The 20000-nt window shown below is 56.7% G+C and overlaps 1 protein-coding gene across 2 annotated transcripts; it reads right to left on the bottom strand.

Annotated features, from left to right (window-relative positions):
- Window positions 1-3288: 3288 nt before the first annotated feature.
- On the bottom strand, window positions 3289-19291 carry LOC121272816 (proteolipid protein 2-like). 2 transcript variants are annotated; one of them, XM_041179608.1, is made up of 5 exons: window positions 19029-19291; window positions 12491-12646; window positions 11834-11926; window positions 10049-10133; window positions 3289-6063 (listed from the first exon to the last, which is right to left on the bottom strand). In XM_041179608.1, exons 1-5 carry the CDS (start codon window positions 19125-19127, stop codon window positions 6038-6040), a joined length of 459 nt encoding a protein of 152 aa, XP_041035542.1. In that variant the 5' UTR covers window positions 19128-19291; the 3' UTR covers window positions 3289-6037. The 2 variants fall into 2 exon arrangements, with proteins under 2 accessions (XP_041035542.1, XP_041035541.1); XM_041179607.1 differs by lacking the exon at window positions 10049-10133.
- Window positions 19292-20000: the final 709 nt, after the last annotated feature.

Genomic DNA, 20000 nt, shown 5'->3' with positions numbered 1-20000 from the left:
TTTTCTTCCACCCCCCCCCACCCCCACCCGCACCCCCTACCAAACCCCACCCCCCCACCATTACCCCCTCCCCACCCCCTACCCACCCCACCGCCAACGTTACCCCCTCCCCACCGCCTACCCAACCCCCATACCATTACCCCCTCCCCGCCCCCTACCCACCCCACCCCCCACCGTTACCCCCTCCCCACCCCTACCCACCCCACCCCCCACCGTTACCCCCTCCCCACCCCTACCCACCCCACCCCCCACCGTTACCCCCTCCCCACCCCTACCCACCCCACACCCCACCGTTACCCCCTCCTGACCCCTACCGACCCCCCAAAATTACCCCCTCCCCACCCCTACCCACCCCACCCCCCACCGTTACCCCCTCCCCACCCATACCCACCCCACCCCCCAAAATTACCCCCTCCCCACCCCTACCCACCCCACCCCCCAAAATTACCCCCTCCCCACCCCTACCCACCCCACCCCCCACCGTTACCCCCTCCCCACCCCTACCCACCCCACACCCCACCGTTACCCCCTCCCCACCCCTACCCACCCCACCCCCCACCGTTACCCCCTCCCCACCCCTACCCACCCCAACCCCACCGTTACCCCTCCCCACCCCTCCCCACCCCACCCCCCACCGTTACCCCCTCCCCACCCCTACCCACCCCACCCCCCACCGTTACCCCCTCCCCACCCCTACCCACCCCACCCCCCACCGTTACCCCTCCCCACCCCTCCCCACCCCACCCCCCACCGTTACCCCCTCCCCACCCCTACCCACCCCAGCCCCCACCGTTACCCCCCCCACCCCTACCCACCCCACTCCCCACCGTTACCCCCTCCCCACCCCCTACCCACCCCACTCCCCACCGTTACCCCCTCCCCACCCCCTACCCACCCCACTCCCCACCATTAGCCCCTCCGCACCCCCTACCCACCCCACTCCCCACCATTAGCCCCTCCGCACCCCGATTCACCCCATCCCCCACCATTACTCCCTCCCTACCCCCTACCCACACACCCACCCCCCCCACCACGATTTTAAATTACCCCCACCCCTCCCCCAACACCTCCCCCACCGAGGCAAACGCTAACAGACAGAGGGGGCAATTCTTTTCCCCCACACACTGACCTGCAGGTGGTACCCCCCCCTCACCACCCAACACCCCCCCCCCCCCCACCACCACCACCACCACCACCCGGGCGCAGGAATGCTGACCCCGCGACCGGCCCGAGCGAATAACCCGGAGAGCGAGGTTCCCAATTCACTCCCCCACCCCCCACCCCCCCCACCACCCACCCACCCGCCCCCTCCCGCCCGCCCGCCCAATCTTCTTGCCTGCGACGCCCCTGTAGCCGAACAGCCCGCGGATACCCAGTGCCCAAGGTAAAGCGAAAAGCCCTTGGCGTAAGAGTGGGACCAACATCCCGAGAAAACTCAGTCCCCCCCCCCCCGACCCCCCCCCACCCCCGCAAATATTTTGGGGCCGGCTCGAGGGGCAGAAGGGGGGTGGGGTGGGGTGGGGTGGGGTGGGGTGGGCTGGGTTGGGGTGGGGAGTGGGCATTTCTTTCACCTGGACCTGGACTCAGTCAGCTTCTGAGTCTCAGAGAGAAACAACAGCCAGAGTTGAACAGAGGAAATTTTATTTGTTGGAATGAATCTGTACATAGATATAGAGATATATATATATATCCATCTATCTCACTACCTCTGTCTCAGTCCAAGTCATTAGGAGGGCAAATGGCACACTATAATCTATTGCAAGGGTAATGGAATATATCAGTATCCCACTGGGAATACCGTGCGCAGTTCCGGTCTCCGTATCACACTTGGAATACCGTGCACAGTTCCGCTTTCCATGTCCCACTTGGAATACCGTGCACAGTTCCGCTTTCCATGTCCCACTTGGAACACCGTGCACAGTTCCGCTTTCCATGTCCCACTTGGAATACCGTGCACAGTTCCGCTTTCCATGTCCCACTTGGAATACCGTGCACAGTTCCGGTCTCCCCATCCCACTCGGAATACCGTGCACAGTTCCGGTCTCCCCATCCCACTCGGAATACCGCGTACAGTTCCGGTCTCCCTATCCCACTCGGAATACCGCGTACAGTTCCGGTCTCCCTATCCCACTCGGAATACCGCGTACAGTTCCGGTCTCCCTATCCCACTCGGAATACCGCGTACAGTTCCGGTCTCCCTATCCCACTCGGAATACCGCGTACAGTTCCGGTCTCCCTATCCCACTCGGAATACCGCGTACAGTTCCGGTCTCCCTATCCCACTCGGAATACCGCGTACAGTTCCGGTCTCCCTATCCCACTCGGAATACCGCGTACAGTTCCGGTCTCCCTATCCCACTCGGAATACTGTACACAGTTCCGATCTCCGTATTATAAAAAGGATATGGAGACACTGGAGAAGGTGTGAAACAGATTGACGAGGATGATCCCAGATCGGAGAGGTTATAACTATCGGGAGAGGTCGAACCGGCCGGGGCTCTTTACTCTGGGAAAGAGGAGGCTGAGGGGGTGACCTGATCGAGCTCTTTAAAATGATGGAGGGGGGTTTCGATAGGGTCGGCGTAGAGAAGATGTTTCCACTTGTGGAGGAGGGAGGGAGAGACCAGAACTAGGGGGGGGTGGGGGGCATCAATATAAGACAGTCACTAATAAATCCGATCGAGGGCGGGGAGGGAATTCAGGAGAAAGGACTTTACCCAGAGAGCGGGGAGAAGGTGGAACTCGCTCCCACAGGGAGGGGGGTGGAGGTGAATCGTGTCGATGTGTTTAAGGAGCTGGATAAACACACGAGGGGAGAGAGGGATAGAAGGATATGGGGGATGGGGGGGGGGGAGATGGAGTGGGGGTGGTGGGAGGAGGCTGGGTGTGGGGGGGGGCGCAGGAAACACCGGCACGGAGCAGAGGGGCCGAATGGCCTGTTCCTGGGGCTGTCATATACTTGGGAACACAATCTGGGGGGACATCCCACAATCCAAGGCCTGGGGTCCTGTCCTCTGGAGTGAGTTGGAGGGTGCCCATTGTACCCTTCCGCCCTGCGCCCCCCCCCCCAACCCCCCACCCCACCCCACTCCAGCTCCTTCCACTGACCCCATGAGTCCAGGGGTGAGACGGGAAGGGGGGTTGTCGAGAGAGAAGGGGGTTGCGGGGTGGGGAGGGGGGTGGGGGGAGGAGGAGGGAGGGTGGAGCGGAAGGGGTGGGGGGTTGGGGGGGTGGGGGGGGGCAAACCTGAGTGTTGTTCACGTTTCCCCCACCCCAGACGAGGTTCGCCTCGAGAGTCACGGCCGCCGGGGAGCTGCGGGCTGGGTGCCGGGGTCAGGCGAGGCCCAGGCTTCGTGGCGTGCTAGGCCGGGAGTGCGGGGTAAGGGGGTCGGGGGGGGGGTGCAAGGTGGGGGGAACCTTTTCCTTCCGGGGTCCCCCCAGGGATGGGGTATCGCAACCCTGGGGCGTCTGCCGCGGGAGACAGGAATCGAGGCGGAGGGCGGGTTGAGGCAGGAGGTACGTCAAAAACTGCGATGCCACTTGAGGGGGTTGAACGCTTCTCCGTTCGGTGCAGGAGTATTGAGGGTTGGCGGAGGAGAATCGGAGGGACCGACCCTCAAACTTAGCCGGCTTGCACCATGTAGGATGGTTAAAGGATTCGGTGGGGTCCATAAAGGTTAAGTATTTCCTCTCGTGGCGAGAATCGGGGGTGTTGGGGCGGGGGTGGGTGTGGGTGTGTGGCGCTGCCCAGAACAAGCGGGCCGAACCTTAAGGTGTGAGCCGAGGCCATGTGGGGGTGGCGGTGGGGGTTGAGGGGGGTGTTGGTGGTGTGGGTAGCGATGTCAGGGAGCGCTACTTCACACAAAGGGTGGGTGGAAGTTGCCGGCGAGAAAGAGACGGTGCTGCCAAAGCTTTTCGCCTTGGCACTCAAAAAAGGGAACAACAATTCACACTGCGCGGGAAGAGAGCGCCGATTGGTTGGCGGGTGGACTCCGGCTGGGAGGGGGCGTTTCCATGGAAGATGCAGTCACGCGGCCTAAGGTTTTGTTCAAAACTCAGGCCCAGGCAAGTCGACTCGGACGGTGCACGGCATAGCCCTGGGGAGTGAACCAGGGAATGGCTGTCCCCTCAGCTTTTGTTTAGTTGGAAAAGGCACGATGCGTGGACATGCTCCTTCCGTCTGCGAAGGTCAGGGCCCCGTGTGTGAATAGATATGTGTGGCTTCTAGCGCGTGTAAGTAAACCGCACTGTGACAACCTTAAATGTGTTTTCAGTGGAACCCTTAGCGCAATCAGGGTTGTTTAGTAAGTGCTGCCTAATCGTGTCCGATGTCAGCAACCCGCGCAGATGCTTTCAGTTTTAACGAAACCACGTGCGCCCAAATAGATGGCGTTGCCCTGGGATCCCCTCTAGCCCCAGCTCCCACTGGCATCTTTGTCGGCTTCCCCGGAAAATGCGCCTTTCGATGAAATGACGCCCAGACCTCCCACCCCTCGCGCCTTTCCGATATGCCCACGATACCTTCTCTGTGTTTGAAACCAACTTGCGGGCTCCGCCCTGCGCTCAAATTCACCTCCGAAGTGGCGGTGGGGGGAGCGGAGGGGTGGGGGCAGTCAAATGAACTCCCCCTCCTTTGACGTACTAGTGGAGAAAACTGCCAAGGAATTTCCCTACCATGTTCCACCACAAGCCAACCTTCACTGGTCAATATACGCGCTGGGCTTCTTACGGTTCCAAGCGCTGTAAGACCGGTCTTATCGGCGACCTCGTAAATAGGGCCCCCCCGAGCCATTTGCTCCCCATGCAAACTTGACGCTGAGATAGGGCACATCGAAGGCTTCCTCCGGGATAACGATCAGACCATTTCATGCCGTCTAATCACGCAAACTCACGAGCGGGCCTAAGGCCACCACTGTCGGCCCTGGAAAGCGCTCGGCCTACCTCCGATTACCCTGGGGGGCAGGGGCGGGGGGGGCGCAAGATATCTGAAAACATTTGAGCCGCAGGTGAAGCTAGCTGTTTAACGCTGCCACCATGCAGTAGCAATGCGAGTGGTGTTGGCCACTAACGGGTTGCTGCTGTCAAGCCAAAAAAGACCTTCTGCCTGTCACACAAATGAGGAATGTGATGTATGAATGTCAGCGCTAGGTACGTAGGCCCATACATCCCAAAGACTGGTGGATCGTATCAAACAGCATGTCCCAGCCGCTGTTCACAACGGGCAGGGTACAGACCGTACCCAACCAGCCCGTGCTAGCAAGACTCGAAACACAGTGTCCGACATTAGATTGTGATTCTGCGACTGGACAGCACTTACTAAACAACCCGGATTGTGCTAAGAATTACACTCACAAACTAAGGCTATCAGTCAGTCTGGCAACGTGGCTTACCTATGCGTGCCAGAAGACACGTATGTTCACACACGAGGCCCTGCCCTTTGCAGGCAGAAGGAGCATGTCCATGCAATGTGCCTTTATCAACTAAACAAAAGATTGGGGGACAGCCATTCCCTGGCTCATTCCCCATGGCGATGCCTTGACCAAGCAGAGCCGACCTGCCTGGTTTGAATTTGGACAAGAGCTTGGCAGTTAACAGTTCCCCGGTGCATTCTCCATGGAAATGCCTCTACCAATCAGGGTCCGCTTGCCAATCGATCAGCGTTCTCCTCTCATGCAGTATAAATCGTTGTTTCCTTCACTGTTGGTAAGCTTACGATTTGTCCTGATGAGTCCAAGACAAAAAGCTTTGACAGCGTGTCTCTTTTTTTAAGAAATAACCATGCGCTGCACTAACAAAGGGAGCAGAAGGCAGCCGCCCCCCTCCCCACCATCATGGCTGTGTGGGTGGGTGGGGGCACAATTGGAAATTTCAAACCGGAGATTGATAAATTTTGGTTGGGTTAGGGGGGGATTAAGGGTTTACAGAGCCGAGGCAAGATCCACATGAGCCATGATCTGACTGAAAGGCAGGAGAAGCCCGAGGCGCTGAATGGCCCCCCTCCCATTCCCACGTTCCTCCATGTAGCTCGTAATCTTGCTCAGGGCGTATAGGCAGGTGGGTCATCTGCAAAGAAAAACAGAGATGGAGACGCGCATTATTTTTACTCTCACTACATCACAGAGTCTCAACACATACAGCCTCTTTCCTGGGGTGGGGGGGGGGGGGTGGCGAGGCGGGGGGGAGGAGCGGAGAGGGGGTGTTTGTGGGGGTGCAGGGTGGGACTTCCCACCCATCTCAGGAACATGGGTACAGAAAACAAGGGCTCAATTCTGTGATATCTTTGCAGGACAGATAAGGGACTGTGCGTAGAACATTGGGTTTCAAGTACTCGACTGAGACTAGTTTATTCTGGTTTGACTATATATACATACACAAATGGCCATAGGAGGAAGTTATTTTAATTTTATTCATTCTTGGGAAATGGGTATCGCTGACTAGTCCAGCATTTATTCCCCATCCCTAATTGCCCCTTGAGAAGGTGGTGGGTGAGCCGCTGCAGTCCCATGTGGTGTAGGTACACCCACCCTGCTGTTAGGGAGTGTGTTCCAGGATTTTGACCCAGCAACAGTGAAGGAACGGCCGATATATTTCCAAGTCGGGATGGTGAGTGGCTCGGAGGGGAACTTGCAGGTGGTGGTGTTCCCCATGTGTCTGCTGCCCTTGACCTTCTAGGTGGTAGAGGTGGTGGGTTTGGGTGGTGCTGTCGAAGGAGCCTTGGCGAGTTGCTGCAGTGCATCTTGTAGATGGTACACACACTGCTGCCCCTGTGCGTCGGTGGTGGAGGGAGTGAATGTTTGTGGATGGGGTGGCGATCAAGGATCAAGCGGGGCTGCTTTGTCCTGGATGGTGTCGAGCTTCTTGAGTGTTGTGGGAGCTGCACTCATCCAGGCAAGTGGGGAGTATCCCATCACACTCCTGACTTGTGCCTTGTCGATGGTGGACAGGCTTTGGGGAGTCAGGAGGTGAGTTACTCACCGCAGGATTCCCAGCCTCTGACCTGCTCTTGTAGCTACAGTGTTTAAATGGCTGGATCCAGTTCAGTTTCTGGTCAATGGTAACCCCCAGGATGTTGATAGTAGGGGATTCAGTGATGGTGATGCCATTGAACATCAAGGGGCGATGGTTAGATTCTCTCTTGTTGGAGATGGTCATTGCCTGGCGCTGGTGTGGGGTGAATGTTACTTGCCACTTGTCAGCCCCAAGCCTGGATATCGTCCAGGTCTTGCTGCATTTGGACATGGGCTGCTTCAGTATCTGAGGAGTCGCGAATGGTGCTGAACATTGTACAACCATCAGCGCACATCCCCACTTCTGACCTTATGATGGGAGGAAGGTCATTGACGAAGCAGCTGGAGATATTACACTCCGAATATTACACTCATTCCCCTTTAATGAAAAAGTTGCGCAGAAGTTCAAATTCCATACAACTCCCAGACATTCCTGGTTTTCCGATTATTTACAAATCCAACTTAACCACCAGCTCCCTATTTCTAAATGGCCAGCTCTCTTCCTGACCCGCTGGTTGAGAAACCTGGGATCTTCCTTGAGCCATTTTGGGCTGAGTCTAAGGAGACAATTCCTCCCAACAACGACTGAGTGTAATCCATAGAAGCTTGGAAAATAGGGGCAGGAGGAGGCCATTCGGCCCTTCGAGCTGCTCCACCATTCATTATAATCATGGCTGGTCCTCTATCTCAATGCCATATACTCCCGCTCTCTCCCCCATACCCCTTGATGCCTTTACAGTCTAGAATGATCTATCCCCTTCTTAATTATATTCAGTGACTTGGACAAAAATTCTGAAGATTCATGACCTCTGGAGTGAAGAAATCTCTCCCCATCGCAGTCCTAAATGGCCTGCCCCTTATCCTGAGACTGTGTCCCCTGGTCTTAAACCACCCCCCACCCCAGCCAAGGGAAAACATCCTTCCTGCATCTCTACCCTCTAAGAACGCTCTAAAAACACCTTCTAGCCGCTCCCGACAGAAAGGCTGACTCGTGGCTCTGCTCTCCCACTCACCCAACAATACCGGCGGACGAAGGTCAGTTCCCGGTCCCCGGCTTCTCAACAGCGAGGGTAGGCCCGGCTTCCCTCGATGCTTTACGGGAACGTGTCGGGGAGCGAGGAAGATGACAAGGAAACCTCCACAGCCCCATCCCGTTACCGGAAGGAGCGGGACAGAGAAGAGGCTGCATGCAGCACCAGGAGCTCACAGCACCCAACAGAAGGCTAGTTTATTCCGGTTTGACTATATATACACACCGATGCTAATAATATTGCACAGATGAAACATGGCTTCCATAACTACACACGCAGGGCGTCCCAAAGCATTTAGCGGACAATGAAGGGCTAACCCTTCAGAATGTGGTCAGGGCCGAAATGTAGGAAATGCTAACTTGCGCACAGCAAGACCCCACAAAAAGCCACAGTCATATTCACCCTGATCTCCAGCTTTTAGTGGCATTGGTTGAAGGATAAATGTTTGGCCCAGGACGCAAGGGTGAACTGCCCCCCACCATTCCCTTCCCCCACACCTACTCTTCATCCAATAGAAGCCTGAGGATGATATATGTCCAAGCGACTGGGCAGACAGAGGCCTGGGGTGAAACGGTGCATCTGTAAAATGGCCCTATTGACAGTGCGGCACTCCCTCAGCACTGACCCTCCGACAGTGCGGCGCTCCCTCAGCACTGACCCTCCGACAGTGCGGCACTCCCTCAGCGCTGACCCTCCGACAGTGTGGCTCTCCCTCAGCACTGACCCTCCGACAGTGCGGCGCTCCCTCACACTGACACTCCGACAGTGCGGCGCTCCCTCAGCACTGACCCTCCGACAGTGCGGCACTCCCTCAGCGCTGACCCTCCGACATTGCGGCGCTCCCTCAGCACTGACCCTCCGACAGTGCGGCGCTCCCTCAGCACTGACCCTCCGACACTGCGGCGCTCCCTCAGCACTGACCCTCTGACAGTGCGGCGCTCCCTCAGCACTGACCCTCCCACAGTGCGGCGCTCCCTCAGCACTGACCCTCCGACAGTGCGGCGCTCCCTCAGCACTGACCCTCCGACAGTGCGGCGCTCCCTCAGCACTGACCCTCACACAGTGCGGCTCTCCCTCAGCACTGACCCTCCGACAGTGCGGTGCTCCCTCAGCACTGACCCTCCGACAGTGCGGCTCTCCCTCAGCACTGACCCTCCCACAGTTCGGCACTCCCTCGGCACTGACACTCTGACAGTGCGGCGCTCCCTCAGCACTGACCCTCCGACAGTGCAACACTCCCTCAGCACTGACCCTCCGACAGTGCGGCGCTCCCTCAGCACTGACCCTCCGACAGTGCGGCGCTCCCTCAGCACTGACCCTCCGACATTGCAGCGCTCCTTCAGCACTGACCCTCCGACAGTGCGGCGCTCCCTCAGCACTGACCCTCCGACAGTGCGGTGCTCCCTCAGCACTGACCCTCTGACAGTGCGGCTCTCCCTCAGCACTGACCCTCCCACAGTTCGGCACTCCCTCAGCGCTGACCCTCCGACAGTGCCGCGCTCCCTGGGCACTGACCCTCCGACAGTGCGGCACTCCCTCAGCACTGACCCTCCGACAGTGCGGCGCTCCCTCAGCACTGACCCTCCGACAGTGCGGCACTCCCTCAGCACTGACCCTCTGACAGTGCGGCACTCCCTCAGCACTGACCCTCCCACCGTGCGGCGTTCCCTCAGCACTGACCCTCCCACAGTGCGGCGCTCCCTCAGCACTGACCCTCCGACAGTGCGGCACTCCCTTAGCACTGACCCTCCGACAGTGTGGCTCTCCCTCAGCACTGACCCTCCAACAGTGCGGCGCTCCCTCAGCACTGACCCTCCAACAGTGCGGCTCTCCCTCAGCACTGACCCTCCAACAGTGCGGCGCTCCCTCAGCACTGACCCTCCGACAGTGCGGCGCTCCCTCAGCACTGACCCTCCGACATTGCGGCGCTCCCTCAGCGCCGACCCTCCGACAGTGCGGCACTCCCTCAGCACTGACCCTCCGACAGTGCGGCGCTCCCTCAGCACTGACCTGTCAATGATGTCTGGGCGTGACACTTTGGGTATAGTAGGTAAACGTTATAGAGGAACACGGTGATGGCTGTGAGTCCGAATAGCTGTAATGGATAGCAATAAAGGAGTGAGAAAATGACATGGAGCAGCTGATGACTCTCAGTTTCCCAGCCTCTTTCACCTCAGCATGTGCCCAAACATCTCATACACTGGCATGTCTTATCAAAAGTCATGTCACTGTATAGGTGTAGGGGAAGCGACAATGAATATACGAACAGCAAGATCCCACAATCGCCTGATGTGATATTGACACAGCCCGCAAGTACTTTTGGTGATAAAAGCAAAGAACTGTGGATGCTGGAAATCCAAAACAGGCACAGAAATACCTGGAAAAACTCAGCAGGTCTGGCAGCATCGGCGGAGAAGGACACAGTTAACGTTTCGAGTCCTCATGACCCTTCAACAGAACTAAGTAAAGATAGGAAAGGGGTGAAATATAAGCTGGTTTAAGGGTGGGGTGGGGTGTTGGGACAAGAAGGTGGAGATAACCAAAAGATGTCACAGACAAAAGGACAAAGAGGTGTTGAAGGTGGTGATATTATCTAAAGTAATGTGCTAATTAAGGGTAGATAGCAGGACGAGCAAGGTACAGAGAGACGGGGTGGGGTGGGGGGAAGGTACAGATAGCCCTAGAGTGGGAGGGTACTTTTAGTATTGTTGATCAAGGGAGAACTATTGGCCTGAGGACTCAGCATTGATCTCCTCTCAGATTGTTACCTGCCTACTGTGTGTTTGATAGGGAGAGTGTAGAGGGAGCTTTACTCTGTATCTAACCCTGTGCTGTACCTGTCCTGGGAGTGTTTGATGGGGACAGTGTAGAGGGAGCATTACTCTGTATCTAACCCCGTGCTGTACCTGTACTGGGAGTGTTTGATGGGCTGAGCGTAGAGGGAGCTTTACTCTGTATCTAACCCCGTGCTGTTCTGTCGTGGGAGCGTTTGATGGGGACAGTGTAGAGAGAGCTTTACTCTGTATCTAACCCCGTGCTGTACCTGTCCTGGGAGTGTTTGATGGGGACAGTGTAGAGGAAGCTTTAATCTCTATCTTACCCCATGCTGTACCTGTCCTGGGAGTGTTTGATGGGGACGGAGTTACACATTGCTGCCCCTGTGTGTCGGTGGTGGAGGGAGTGAATGTTTGTGGATGGGGTGCTGATCAAGCGGGGCTGCTTTGTCCTGGATGGTGTCGAGCTTCTTGAGTGTTGTGGGAGCTGCACTCATCCAGGCAAGGGGGGAATATCCCATCCCACTCCTGACTTGTGCCTTGTGGATGGTGGACAGGCTTTGGGGAGTCAGGAGGTGAGTTACTCTCCGCAGGATTCCCAGCCTCTGACCTGCTCTTGTAGCTACAGTGTTTAAATGGCTGGATCCAGTTCAGTTTCTGGTCAATGGTAACCCCCAGGATGTTGATAGTAGGGGATTCAGTGATGGTAATGCCATTGAACATCAAGGGGCGATGGTTAGATTCTCTCTTGTTGGAGATGGTCATTGCCTGGTACTTGTGTGGGGTGAATGTTACTCTCCACTTGTCAGCCCCAAGCCTGGATATTGTCCCGGTCTTGCTGCATTTGGACATGGGCTGCTTCAGTATCTGAGCTATGACCAAAACCTAAGGGAATGTTTTCCCCTGAATTACACTGACCCCAGTTTATCCAGGGCTACTTTTACTTCGCAAGAAAAGGAGGCAATTCAGCCCCTTGAGGACCCTGCTATACTGAGAAAGAATTGAAATCCAAATGACTCACCCCTCCAAGGACATTCCCAACATGTCTCCGTGATAGGTTGATCAATGAGATGACCAGGAGGATAACGGCTGCACTCACACACCGGAAAATATCCTGTCAGGAGAGGATAAGAATGTACCCATCAAACACTCTCAGCACAGGTACAGCACGGGGTTAGATACAGAGTAAATCTCCCTCTACACCGTCCCCATCAAACACTCCCAGGACAGGTACAGCACGGGGTTAGATACCTCCTCCATCCCCCTACCACCCTCCCTTCGCGCTTCCGGACGATGGTGCGATTTAGGAGCAGGAGTGGTCCCCCCGCCCATCTCGAGGCTGCTCCCCCACTCGTCGAGGCCTTGGCTGACCTTGACCGTGACCCTCCGCCGAACCCCGGTAGCCTTTGACCCCTGCCACGCCAGCCTCCCCTCTCTTCAGTTTGGGGTGGCTGGCGGTGTGGGATGTGGGCTCCGGAATCCGGGTGACGTCATTCAGTATGTGGCCTCACCAGGGAACCCCACCCCGGACGACGACGATGGTTCTCTGCCCCCTCGTCCCTCATTATTCCCGCGATGGAGGCCCCCACCCCCTCCCCCCACCACCAAACTACCAAACCCCACCCCCCCCACCAACATACACACCCCTGAGCCTCCCGCACCAGGAGTCTCGGCCTACCGTCCAGCTCCAGTTGAGGGCGCTGGCCTCCCGGTCGTAGCCGTTCATGTACACCCAGTAGAAGATTCCGGCGAAGATCACCTCGATCAGGGGGCAGGCCACGTACCCGATGTAGTACGACCACAGGCAGCAGGCGGCGACACTGAGACAGAGGAGCTGGAGGGGGCAGAGGGGACACCACAGGCCCGGGGTCAGAGGTCAAGCTCCCTTGGCGTCAATTAGCGGACAACGCCGGCCTGCCTTTACCTCAGCGAAACGCCCACCACCCCACCCCTCCCCTCAGCGCGCTTGATGGGAGGGTCACTCAGACAGAATCTGACCCCGAGCCGCAGTCAACACTAGGGTCAGGTGACCGTCAGATCGGTCAGAGAGGGTGTTCATTAAGGAGGAGGGAGAGGGAGAGACAAAGAGAGAGAGAGGGAGGTGGAGAGGTTGAGGGAGGGAATTCCAGAGCTCAGGGCCCCCACCCCCCCAGGCAGCTGAAGGCACGGCCGCAAATGGAGGAGCGATGGGAATAGGGGGATGCTCGAAATGCCGGAATTGGAGGAGCGCAGAGATCTCGGAGGGTTGTAGGAGGTTAGAGAGATAGGGAGGTGTGAAGGGGCTGGAGGAGGTTACAGAGATAGGGAGGGCTGTAGGGGCTGGAGGAGGTTACAGAGATAGGGAGGGTTGTAGGGGCTGGAGGAGGTTACAGAGATAGGGAGGGTTGTAGGGGCTGGAGGAGGTTACAGAGATAGGGAGAGTGATAGGGGCTGGAGGAGGTTACAGAGATAGGTAGGGTTGTCAGGGCTGGAGGAGGTTACAGAGATAGGGAGGGGTTTAGGGGCTGGAGGAGGTTACAGAGATAGGGAGGGTTGTAGGGGCTGGAGGAAGTTACAGAGATAGGGAGGGTTGTAGGAGCTGGAGGAGGTTACAGAGATAGGAAGGGGTGCAGGGGCTGGAGGAGGTTACAGAGATAGGGAGGGTTGTAGGGGCTGGAGGAGGTTACAGAGATAGGGATGTTGTAGGGGTTGGAGGAGGTTATAGAGATAGGCAGGGGTGTAGGGGCTTGGAGGAGGTTACAGAGATAGGGAGGGGTTTAGGGGCTGGAGGAGGTTACAGAGGTAGGGAGGTTTGTAGGGGCTGGAGGAGGTTACAGAGATAGGGAGGGGTGTAGGTGTTGGAGGAGGTTACAGAGATAGGGAGGGGGTAGGTGTTGGAGGAGGTTACAGAGATAGGGAGGGGTGTAGGGGCTGGAGGAGGTTATAGCGATAGCGAGTGTTGTGGGGGTTGGAGGAGGTTACAGAGATAGGGAGGGATGTAGGGGCTTGGAGGAGGTTACAGAGATAGGGAGTGGTGTAGCTCCTGGAGGAGGTTACAGAGATAGGGAGTGGTGTAGGGGCTGGAGGAGGTTACAGAGATAGGGAGGGTGTAGGGGCTTGAGGAGGTTACAGAGATAGGGAGGGCTGTAGGGGCTGGAGGAGGTTACAGAGATTGGGAGGGTGTAGGGGCTGGAGGAGGTTACAGAGATAGGGAGGGCTGCAGGGGCTGGAGGAGGTTACAGAGATACGGAGGGTAGTAGCAGCTGGTGGAGGTTACAGAGATAGGGAGGGCTGTAGGGGCTGGAGGAGGTCACAGAGATAGGGAGGGTTGTAGGTGCTGGAGGAGGTTACAGAGCTAGGGAGGGTTGTTGGGGCTGGAGGAGGTTACAGAGATAAGGCGGGTTGTAGGAGCTGGAGTAGGTTACAGAGATAGTGAGGGTTGTAGGGGCTGGAGGAGGTTACACAGATAGGGAGGGTTGTAGGAGCTTGAGGAGGTTCGAGAGATAGGCAGGGTTGTAGGGGCTGGAGGAGGTTACAGAGATAGGGAGTGTTGTCGGTGCTGGAGGAGGTTACAGAGATAGGGAGGTTTCTAGGGGCTGGAGGAGGTTACAGAGATAGGGAGGGTTGTTGGGGCTGGAAGATGTTACAGAGATAGGGAGAGTTGTAGGGGCTGGAGGAGATTACAGAGATAGGGAGTGGTGTAGGGGTTGGAGGAGGTTACAGAGATAGGGAGGGTTGTAGGGTCTGGGGGAGGTTACAGAGATAGGGAGGGTTGTAGGGGCTGGGGGAGGTTACAGAGATAGGGAGGGTTGTAGGGGCAGGAGGAGGTTACAGAGATAGGGATTGTTATAGGGGCTGGAGGAGGTTATAGAGATAGGGAGGGGTGTAGGGGCTTGGAGGAGGTTACAGAGATAGGGAGGGGTTTAGGGGCTGGAGGAGGTTACAGAGATAGGGAGGGTTGTAGGGGCTGGAGAAGGTTACAGAGATAGGGAGGGGAGTAAGTGTTGGAGGAGGTTACAGAGATAGGTAGGGGTGTAGGGGCTGGAGGAGGTTACAGAGATAGGGAGGGTTGTGGGGGCTGGAGGAGGTTACAGAGATAGGGAGGGGTGTAGGGGCTGGAGGAGGTTACAGAGATAGGGAGGGTTGTAGGTGCTAGAGGAGTTTACAGCGATAGGGAGGATTGTAGGGGGTGGAGGAATTTACAGAGATAAGGAGGGGTGTAGGGGCTGGAGGAGGTTACAAATATAGGATGGGTTGTAGATGCTGGAGGAGGTTACAGAGATAGGGAGTGTTGTCGGTGCTGGAGGAGGTTACAGAGATAGGGAGGGTTCTAGGGGCTGGAGGAGGTTACAGAGATAGGGAGGGTTGTCGGGGCTGGAAGATGTTACAGAGATAGGGAGAGTTGTAGGGGCTGGAGGAGATTACAGAGATAGGGAGTGGTGTAGGGGTTGGAGGAGGTTACAGAGCTAGAGAGGGTTGTCGGGGCTGGAGGAGGTTACAGGGATAGGGAAATGTGTAGGGGCTGGAGGAGTTTACAGAGATAGGGAGGGTTGTAGGTGCTGGAGGAGGTTACAGAGATAGGGAGGGGTGTCGGTGAGATAGGGAGGGTTGTAGGGGCTGGAGGAGGTTACAGAGATAGGGAGGGCTGTAGGGGCTGGAGGATGTTACAGAGATTGGGAGGGTTGTAGTAGCTTGAGGAGGTTACAGAGATAGGGAGGGTTGTAGGAGCTGGAGTAGGTTACAGAGATAGTGAGGGTTGTAGGGGCTGGAGGAGGTTACACAGATAGGGAGTGTTGTAGGAGCTTGAGGAGGTTCGAGAGATAGGGAGGGTTGTAGGAGCTGGAGGAGGTTACAAATATAGGGTGGGTTGTAGATGCTGGAAGATGTTACAGAGATATGGAGAGTTTTAGGGGCTGGAGGAGATTACAGAGATAGGGAGTGGTGTAGGTGTTGGAGGAGGTTACAGAGATAGAGAGGGTTGTCGGGGATGGAGGAGGTTACAGAGATCGGGATGGGTGTAGGGGCTGGATGAGGTTACAGGGATAGGGGGAGGTGTAGGAGCTGGAGGAGTTTACAGAGATAGGGAGGGTTGTAGGGGCTGGAGCAGGTTACAGAGATAGGGAAGGGTGTAGGTGCTGGAGGAGGTTACAGATATAGGGAGGGTTGTAGGGGCTGGAGGAGGTTACAGAGATAGCGAGGGTTGTAGGGGCTCGAGGAGGTTACGGAGATTGGGAGGATTGTAGGGGCTGGAGGAGGTTACAGAGATAGGGAGGGGGGTAGGGTGAGTGAGGATTTGTAAACAAATATGAGAATTTTAAAATGGAGGTGTTGCTGGAGTGGGAGCCGGTGTGGGTCTGGTATGAAGTATTGTGTGTGCCTGTGTGTGGGGCAGTGAACGGGACTCTGTGTGAGTTACGACACAGGGAGTGGCACCAGACTATTGGAGATGCTGATGCTCATTGGGGGAGGAGTTTTGTGAATCCTGAGGTGAGTCACTGACCCCTTGACTCCCCTGAGCCTGTGTCCCATCGTCAGACAATAAGGCTCTGTTCTGGGACCCTACGCTCTGTAACTCCTTCCTTACACCTCTCCGCCTCCCTCTCTCCCTCTCTCCCTCTCTCTTCCTTTAAGACGCTCCTTAAATCTGACCTCTTTGAGCTCTTGTGAGCAGCTTTTTCATCCTTCATCAAGTACAGACATGTTGGTGCTGATCAATGTGAAATTCTAGCGCGTGATTCACAAAAGGTTAATAGACAGGTAGAGCAGGTAAATTCTGAAAGTTAGTGGAATGTTTTCGATTATTGTCCAGGGGAGTTGAACAGAAAAGCAGGGAGGTTATCCTTCAGTTGTACGTGTGAGGCCACACCTAGACTACTGCGTACAGTGCTGGTCTCCTTGTTTAAGGAAGGATGTCAAAGCATTTAAACCAGTTCAGAGAATTACCAGAATAATACCTGGGATGGGTGGGATGTTTTATGAGTAAAGGTTGGGCAGGTTAGTCATAGAGTCACAGAGGCGTGCAGCACAGAAAAAGGCCCTTTGGCCCATCCAGTCTGCGCCAGTCAAACAAGTACCAAACTATTCTAATCCCATTTTCCAGCACTCGGCCCATAACCTTGTACGCCATGGCATCGCAAGTGCACATCCAAATACTTCCTAAATGTTAGGAGGGTTTCTGCCTCTCCCACACTTTCAGGCAATGAGTTCCAGTTCTCACCGCCCTCTGGGTGAAAAAATTCTTCCTCACATTCCCTCTAAACCTCCTGCCCCTTACCTTAAATCTATAGCCCCCTGGTTATTGATCCCTCCACCGAGGGGAAAAGTTCCTCCCTGTCTACCCTATTTATGCCCCTCATAATTTTATACCCCTCAATCATGTCCCCCCTCAATCTCCTCTGCTCCAGGGAAAATAACCCCAGTCTATCCAATCTCTTCTCATAACCAGGCGAGGCCTGTATCTGCTGGAGTTTAAAAGAGTAAGAGTAAGACTGAAACATATGACAGTGCTGTCCAAACCCACTCCCTCCACCCCCGACGCACAGGGGCAGCAGTGTGTGTACCATCTACAAGATGCACTGCAGCAACTCGCCAAGGCTCCTTCAAAAGCGCTGCCCAAACCCACCACCTCTACCACCTAGAAGGACAAGGGCAGCAGACACATGGGGAAAACCACCAGCTGCAAGTTCCCCTCCGAGCCCCTCACCATCCCGACTTGGGAATATATCGGCCGTTCCTTCACTGTTACTGGGTCAAAATCCTGGAACTCCCTCCCTAACAGCACGGTGGGTGTACCTACACCACACGGGACAAAATCCTGGAACTCCCTCCCTAACAGCACGGTGGGTGTACCTACACCACACGGGACAAAATCCTGGAACTCCCTCCCTAACAGCACGGTGGGTGTACCTACACCACACGGGGACTGCAGCGGCTCAAGAAGGCAGCTCACCCACCACCTTCTCAAGGGGGCAATTAGGGATGGGCAATAAATACTGGGCCCGGCCAGCGACCCCCACATCCCATGAATAAATCAAAAAAATGTTGGTTCATGGGAAAATATTGACCCCAGGGCATTGGGGAGAACTGTCCATGGAAAGGTCCAGATAAACAGCACCTCAGACAGTGCGGGGCTCCCTCATCACTGACACTCCCACAGTGCGGCGCTCCCTCAGCACTGATCCTCCGACAGTGCGGCGCTCCCTCAGCACTGATCCTCCGACAGTGCGGCGCTCCCTCAGCACCGACCCTCCGACAGTGCGGCACTCCCTCAGCACTGACCCTCCGACAGCGCGGCACTCCCTCAGAGCTGACCCTCTGACAGTGCGGCACTCCCTCAGCACTGACCCTCTGACAGTGCGGCGCTCCCTCAGCACTGACCCTCTGACAGTGCGGCGCTCCCTCAACACTGACCCTCCGACAGTGCGGCGTTCCCTCAGCACTGACCCTCCGACAGTGCGGCGCTCCCTTAGCGCTGCAATGGAGTGTTTTTCTAGCCTGCAGGGGTCAAGTGGGTGACTGGAAGCTACGAGCTGCTGAACAGAGGTGAGAGTGGAATCGACAGAGTCAAGGACCGGGCTGAATGGCCTCTTTCTGTTCCCCGCGTTGCAGCTAAATAAACCATGTTGGATGCTGGGGATCGTTTAACGTGAATTTAAATGCGAGGAGTGTTTTCTGAATCATTACAGAACAGGGGCTGGGAATTGCGTCAATCTGTAGTCATCCACACTTTTGGGGGAGGACGTCGAGGGTCTCGGGGGGATGGGGGTAGGGTGCAGAGGGGATTTACCAGAACAGTTCCTAGGGAGGAGGGGACTTCAGTTCATGTGGAGAGACCGGAGGGAGGCGGGATTGTTCCCCTCGGAGCGGAGAAGGTTAAGGGTGGTGGGGGGGGGGGGGATTGAATTGAGGGAGGTTCAAAATCAGGAAGGGTGGGGTTTCGATCGAGTGAATGAGGAGAAACTGTTCCCAGTAGCGGGGAGGGTCGGTAACCAGAGTGGGGGGTGGTGGGGGGGTGGCGGGGGGAGGTGGGGGGGGTGCGGATTGGATCAATACCGGAAGGGGGAGAAGGTGCGGGGTTTATGGGGTGGGGTGGTGGTGGAAGAGACAAGTGGGGGAGAGGGCGCGAGACGGATTGGACGGCTCTCTCCAAGGGGCCGGCACGGGGGGGATGGGCCGAGTGGCCTCTTTGTCTGCCACCCTGAGTGTCTCCCAGCCCTTCCCACGCGCTGCTCACCTACCATTTCCAACAAGATGAGACCTCCCTGCAGGGTTTTAGCGTAGCTGGTGAACCTGCTCCAGCCAGCATGGCTTGCAGCGGGGACAGCAGCGAGATCCATTGCGGCCGCTCGATATGGGGAGGAAGCCCTGACACATTGGCCAGGCTCGAGATGTCACGCCGAGCGAGGTAGAGAGAAAGAGAGAGAGAGAGAGAGAGAGAGAGAAATAGCAGAAGGCAAGCAGGAAATGCATCGCCCTTTTACATGTGGGGGAGTCGTCTGCACAGGTTCAATGGCAAGCAACTTCCGTTTGTCGCAAGAGAATGTGGGTCAGACGTTACCCTCAGTGCAGCGCTGAGGGAGCGCCGCACTGTCGGAGGGTCAGTGCTGAGGGAGTGCCGCACTGTCGGAGGGTCAGCGCTGAGGGAGCACCGCACTGTCGGAGGGTCAGCGCTGAGGGAGCGCCGCACTGTCGGAGGGTCAGTACTGAGGGAGCGCCGCACTGTCAGAGGGTCAGCGCTGAGGGAGTGCCGCACTGTCGGAGGGTAAGTGCTGAGGGAGCGCCGCACTGTCAGAGGGTCAGCGCTGAGGGATCGCCGCACTGTCGGAGGGTCAGTACTGAGGGAGCGCCGCACTGTCGGAGGGTCAGTACTGAGGGAGCGCCGCAGTCACTCCAGGTGCTGGTCTAACTCGAGTCTGAGAATGGATGAGGGAAGGGTATACGGGGTTGGAAAGGGCAGCGGAGTGAGGGAGCCAGAGGCCAGCGGGTAGTGCCCAGAGAGGGGAGGCGGTGGTGGTCAAGCTCCAGGCCTAATAAGCGATAGACCCCAGGCCAAACCTCTGGGGGCACGAGTTTAAACCTCATCACCGCCACTGGCAGGGGAGGGGGGAAGGGGGAGGTTCCCTCGAGGGGATAAATTATAAACTAGGAACTTTACACTGGAATTGGAGACAGGGTAACATGGTGAGTGGGGAGGGGGGTAGGAGGAGGGG

The sequence above is a fragment of the Carcharodon carcharias genome, chromosome 35 (genome assembly GCF_017639515.1).
Source record: "Carcharodon carcharias isolate sCarCar2 chromosome 35, sCarCar2.pri, whole genome shotgun sequence".
Taxonomy (NCBI): domain Eukaryota; kingdom Metazoa; phylum Chordata; class Chondrichthyes; order Lamniformes; family Lamnidae; genus Carcharodon; species Carcharodon carcharias.
The sequence above is the reverse complement of the archived record's forward strand: the minus strand, read 5'-3'. Positions and strand labels throughout refer to the sequence as shown.

What these genes read in the sequence shown, in the direction of transcription:
- LOC121272816 (XM_041179607.1), bottom strand. Translation starts at nt 19,127, where the DNA reads ATGGATCTCGCTGCTGTCCCCGCTGCAAGCCATGCTGGCTGGAGCAGG. An exon ending in GTCTCATCTTGTTGGAAATG is followed by an intron (nt 12,647 to 19,028) that starts GTAGGTGAGCAG and finishes TGCCCCCTCCAG; the next exon opens with CTCCTCTGTCTCAGTGTCGC. An exon ending in TTGGGAATGTCCTTGGAGGG is followed by an intron (nt 6,064 to 11,833) that starts GTGAGTCATTTG and finishes TTTTCTTTGCAG; the next exon opens with ATGACCCACCTGCCTATACG.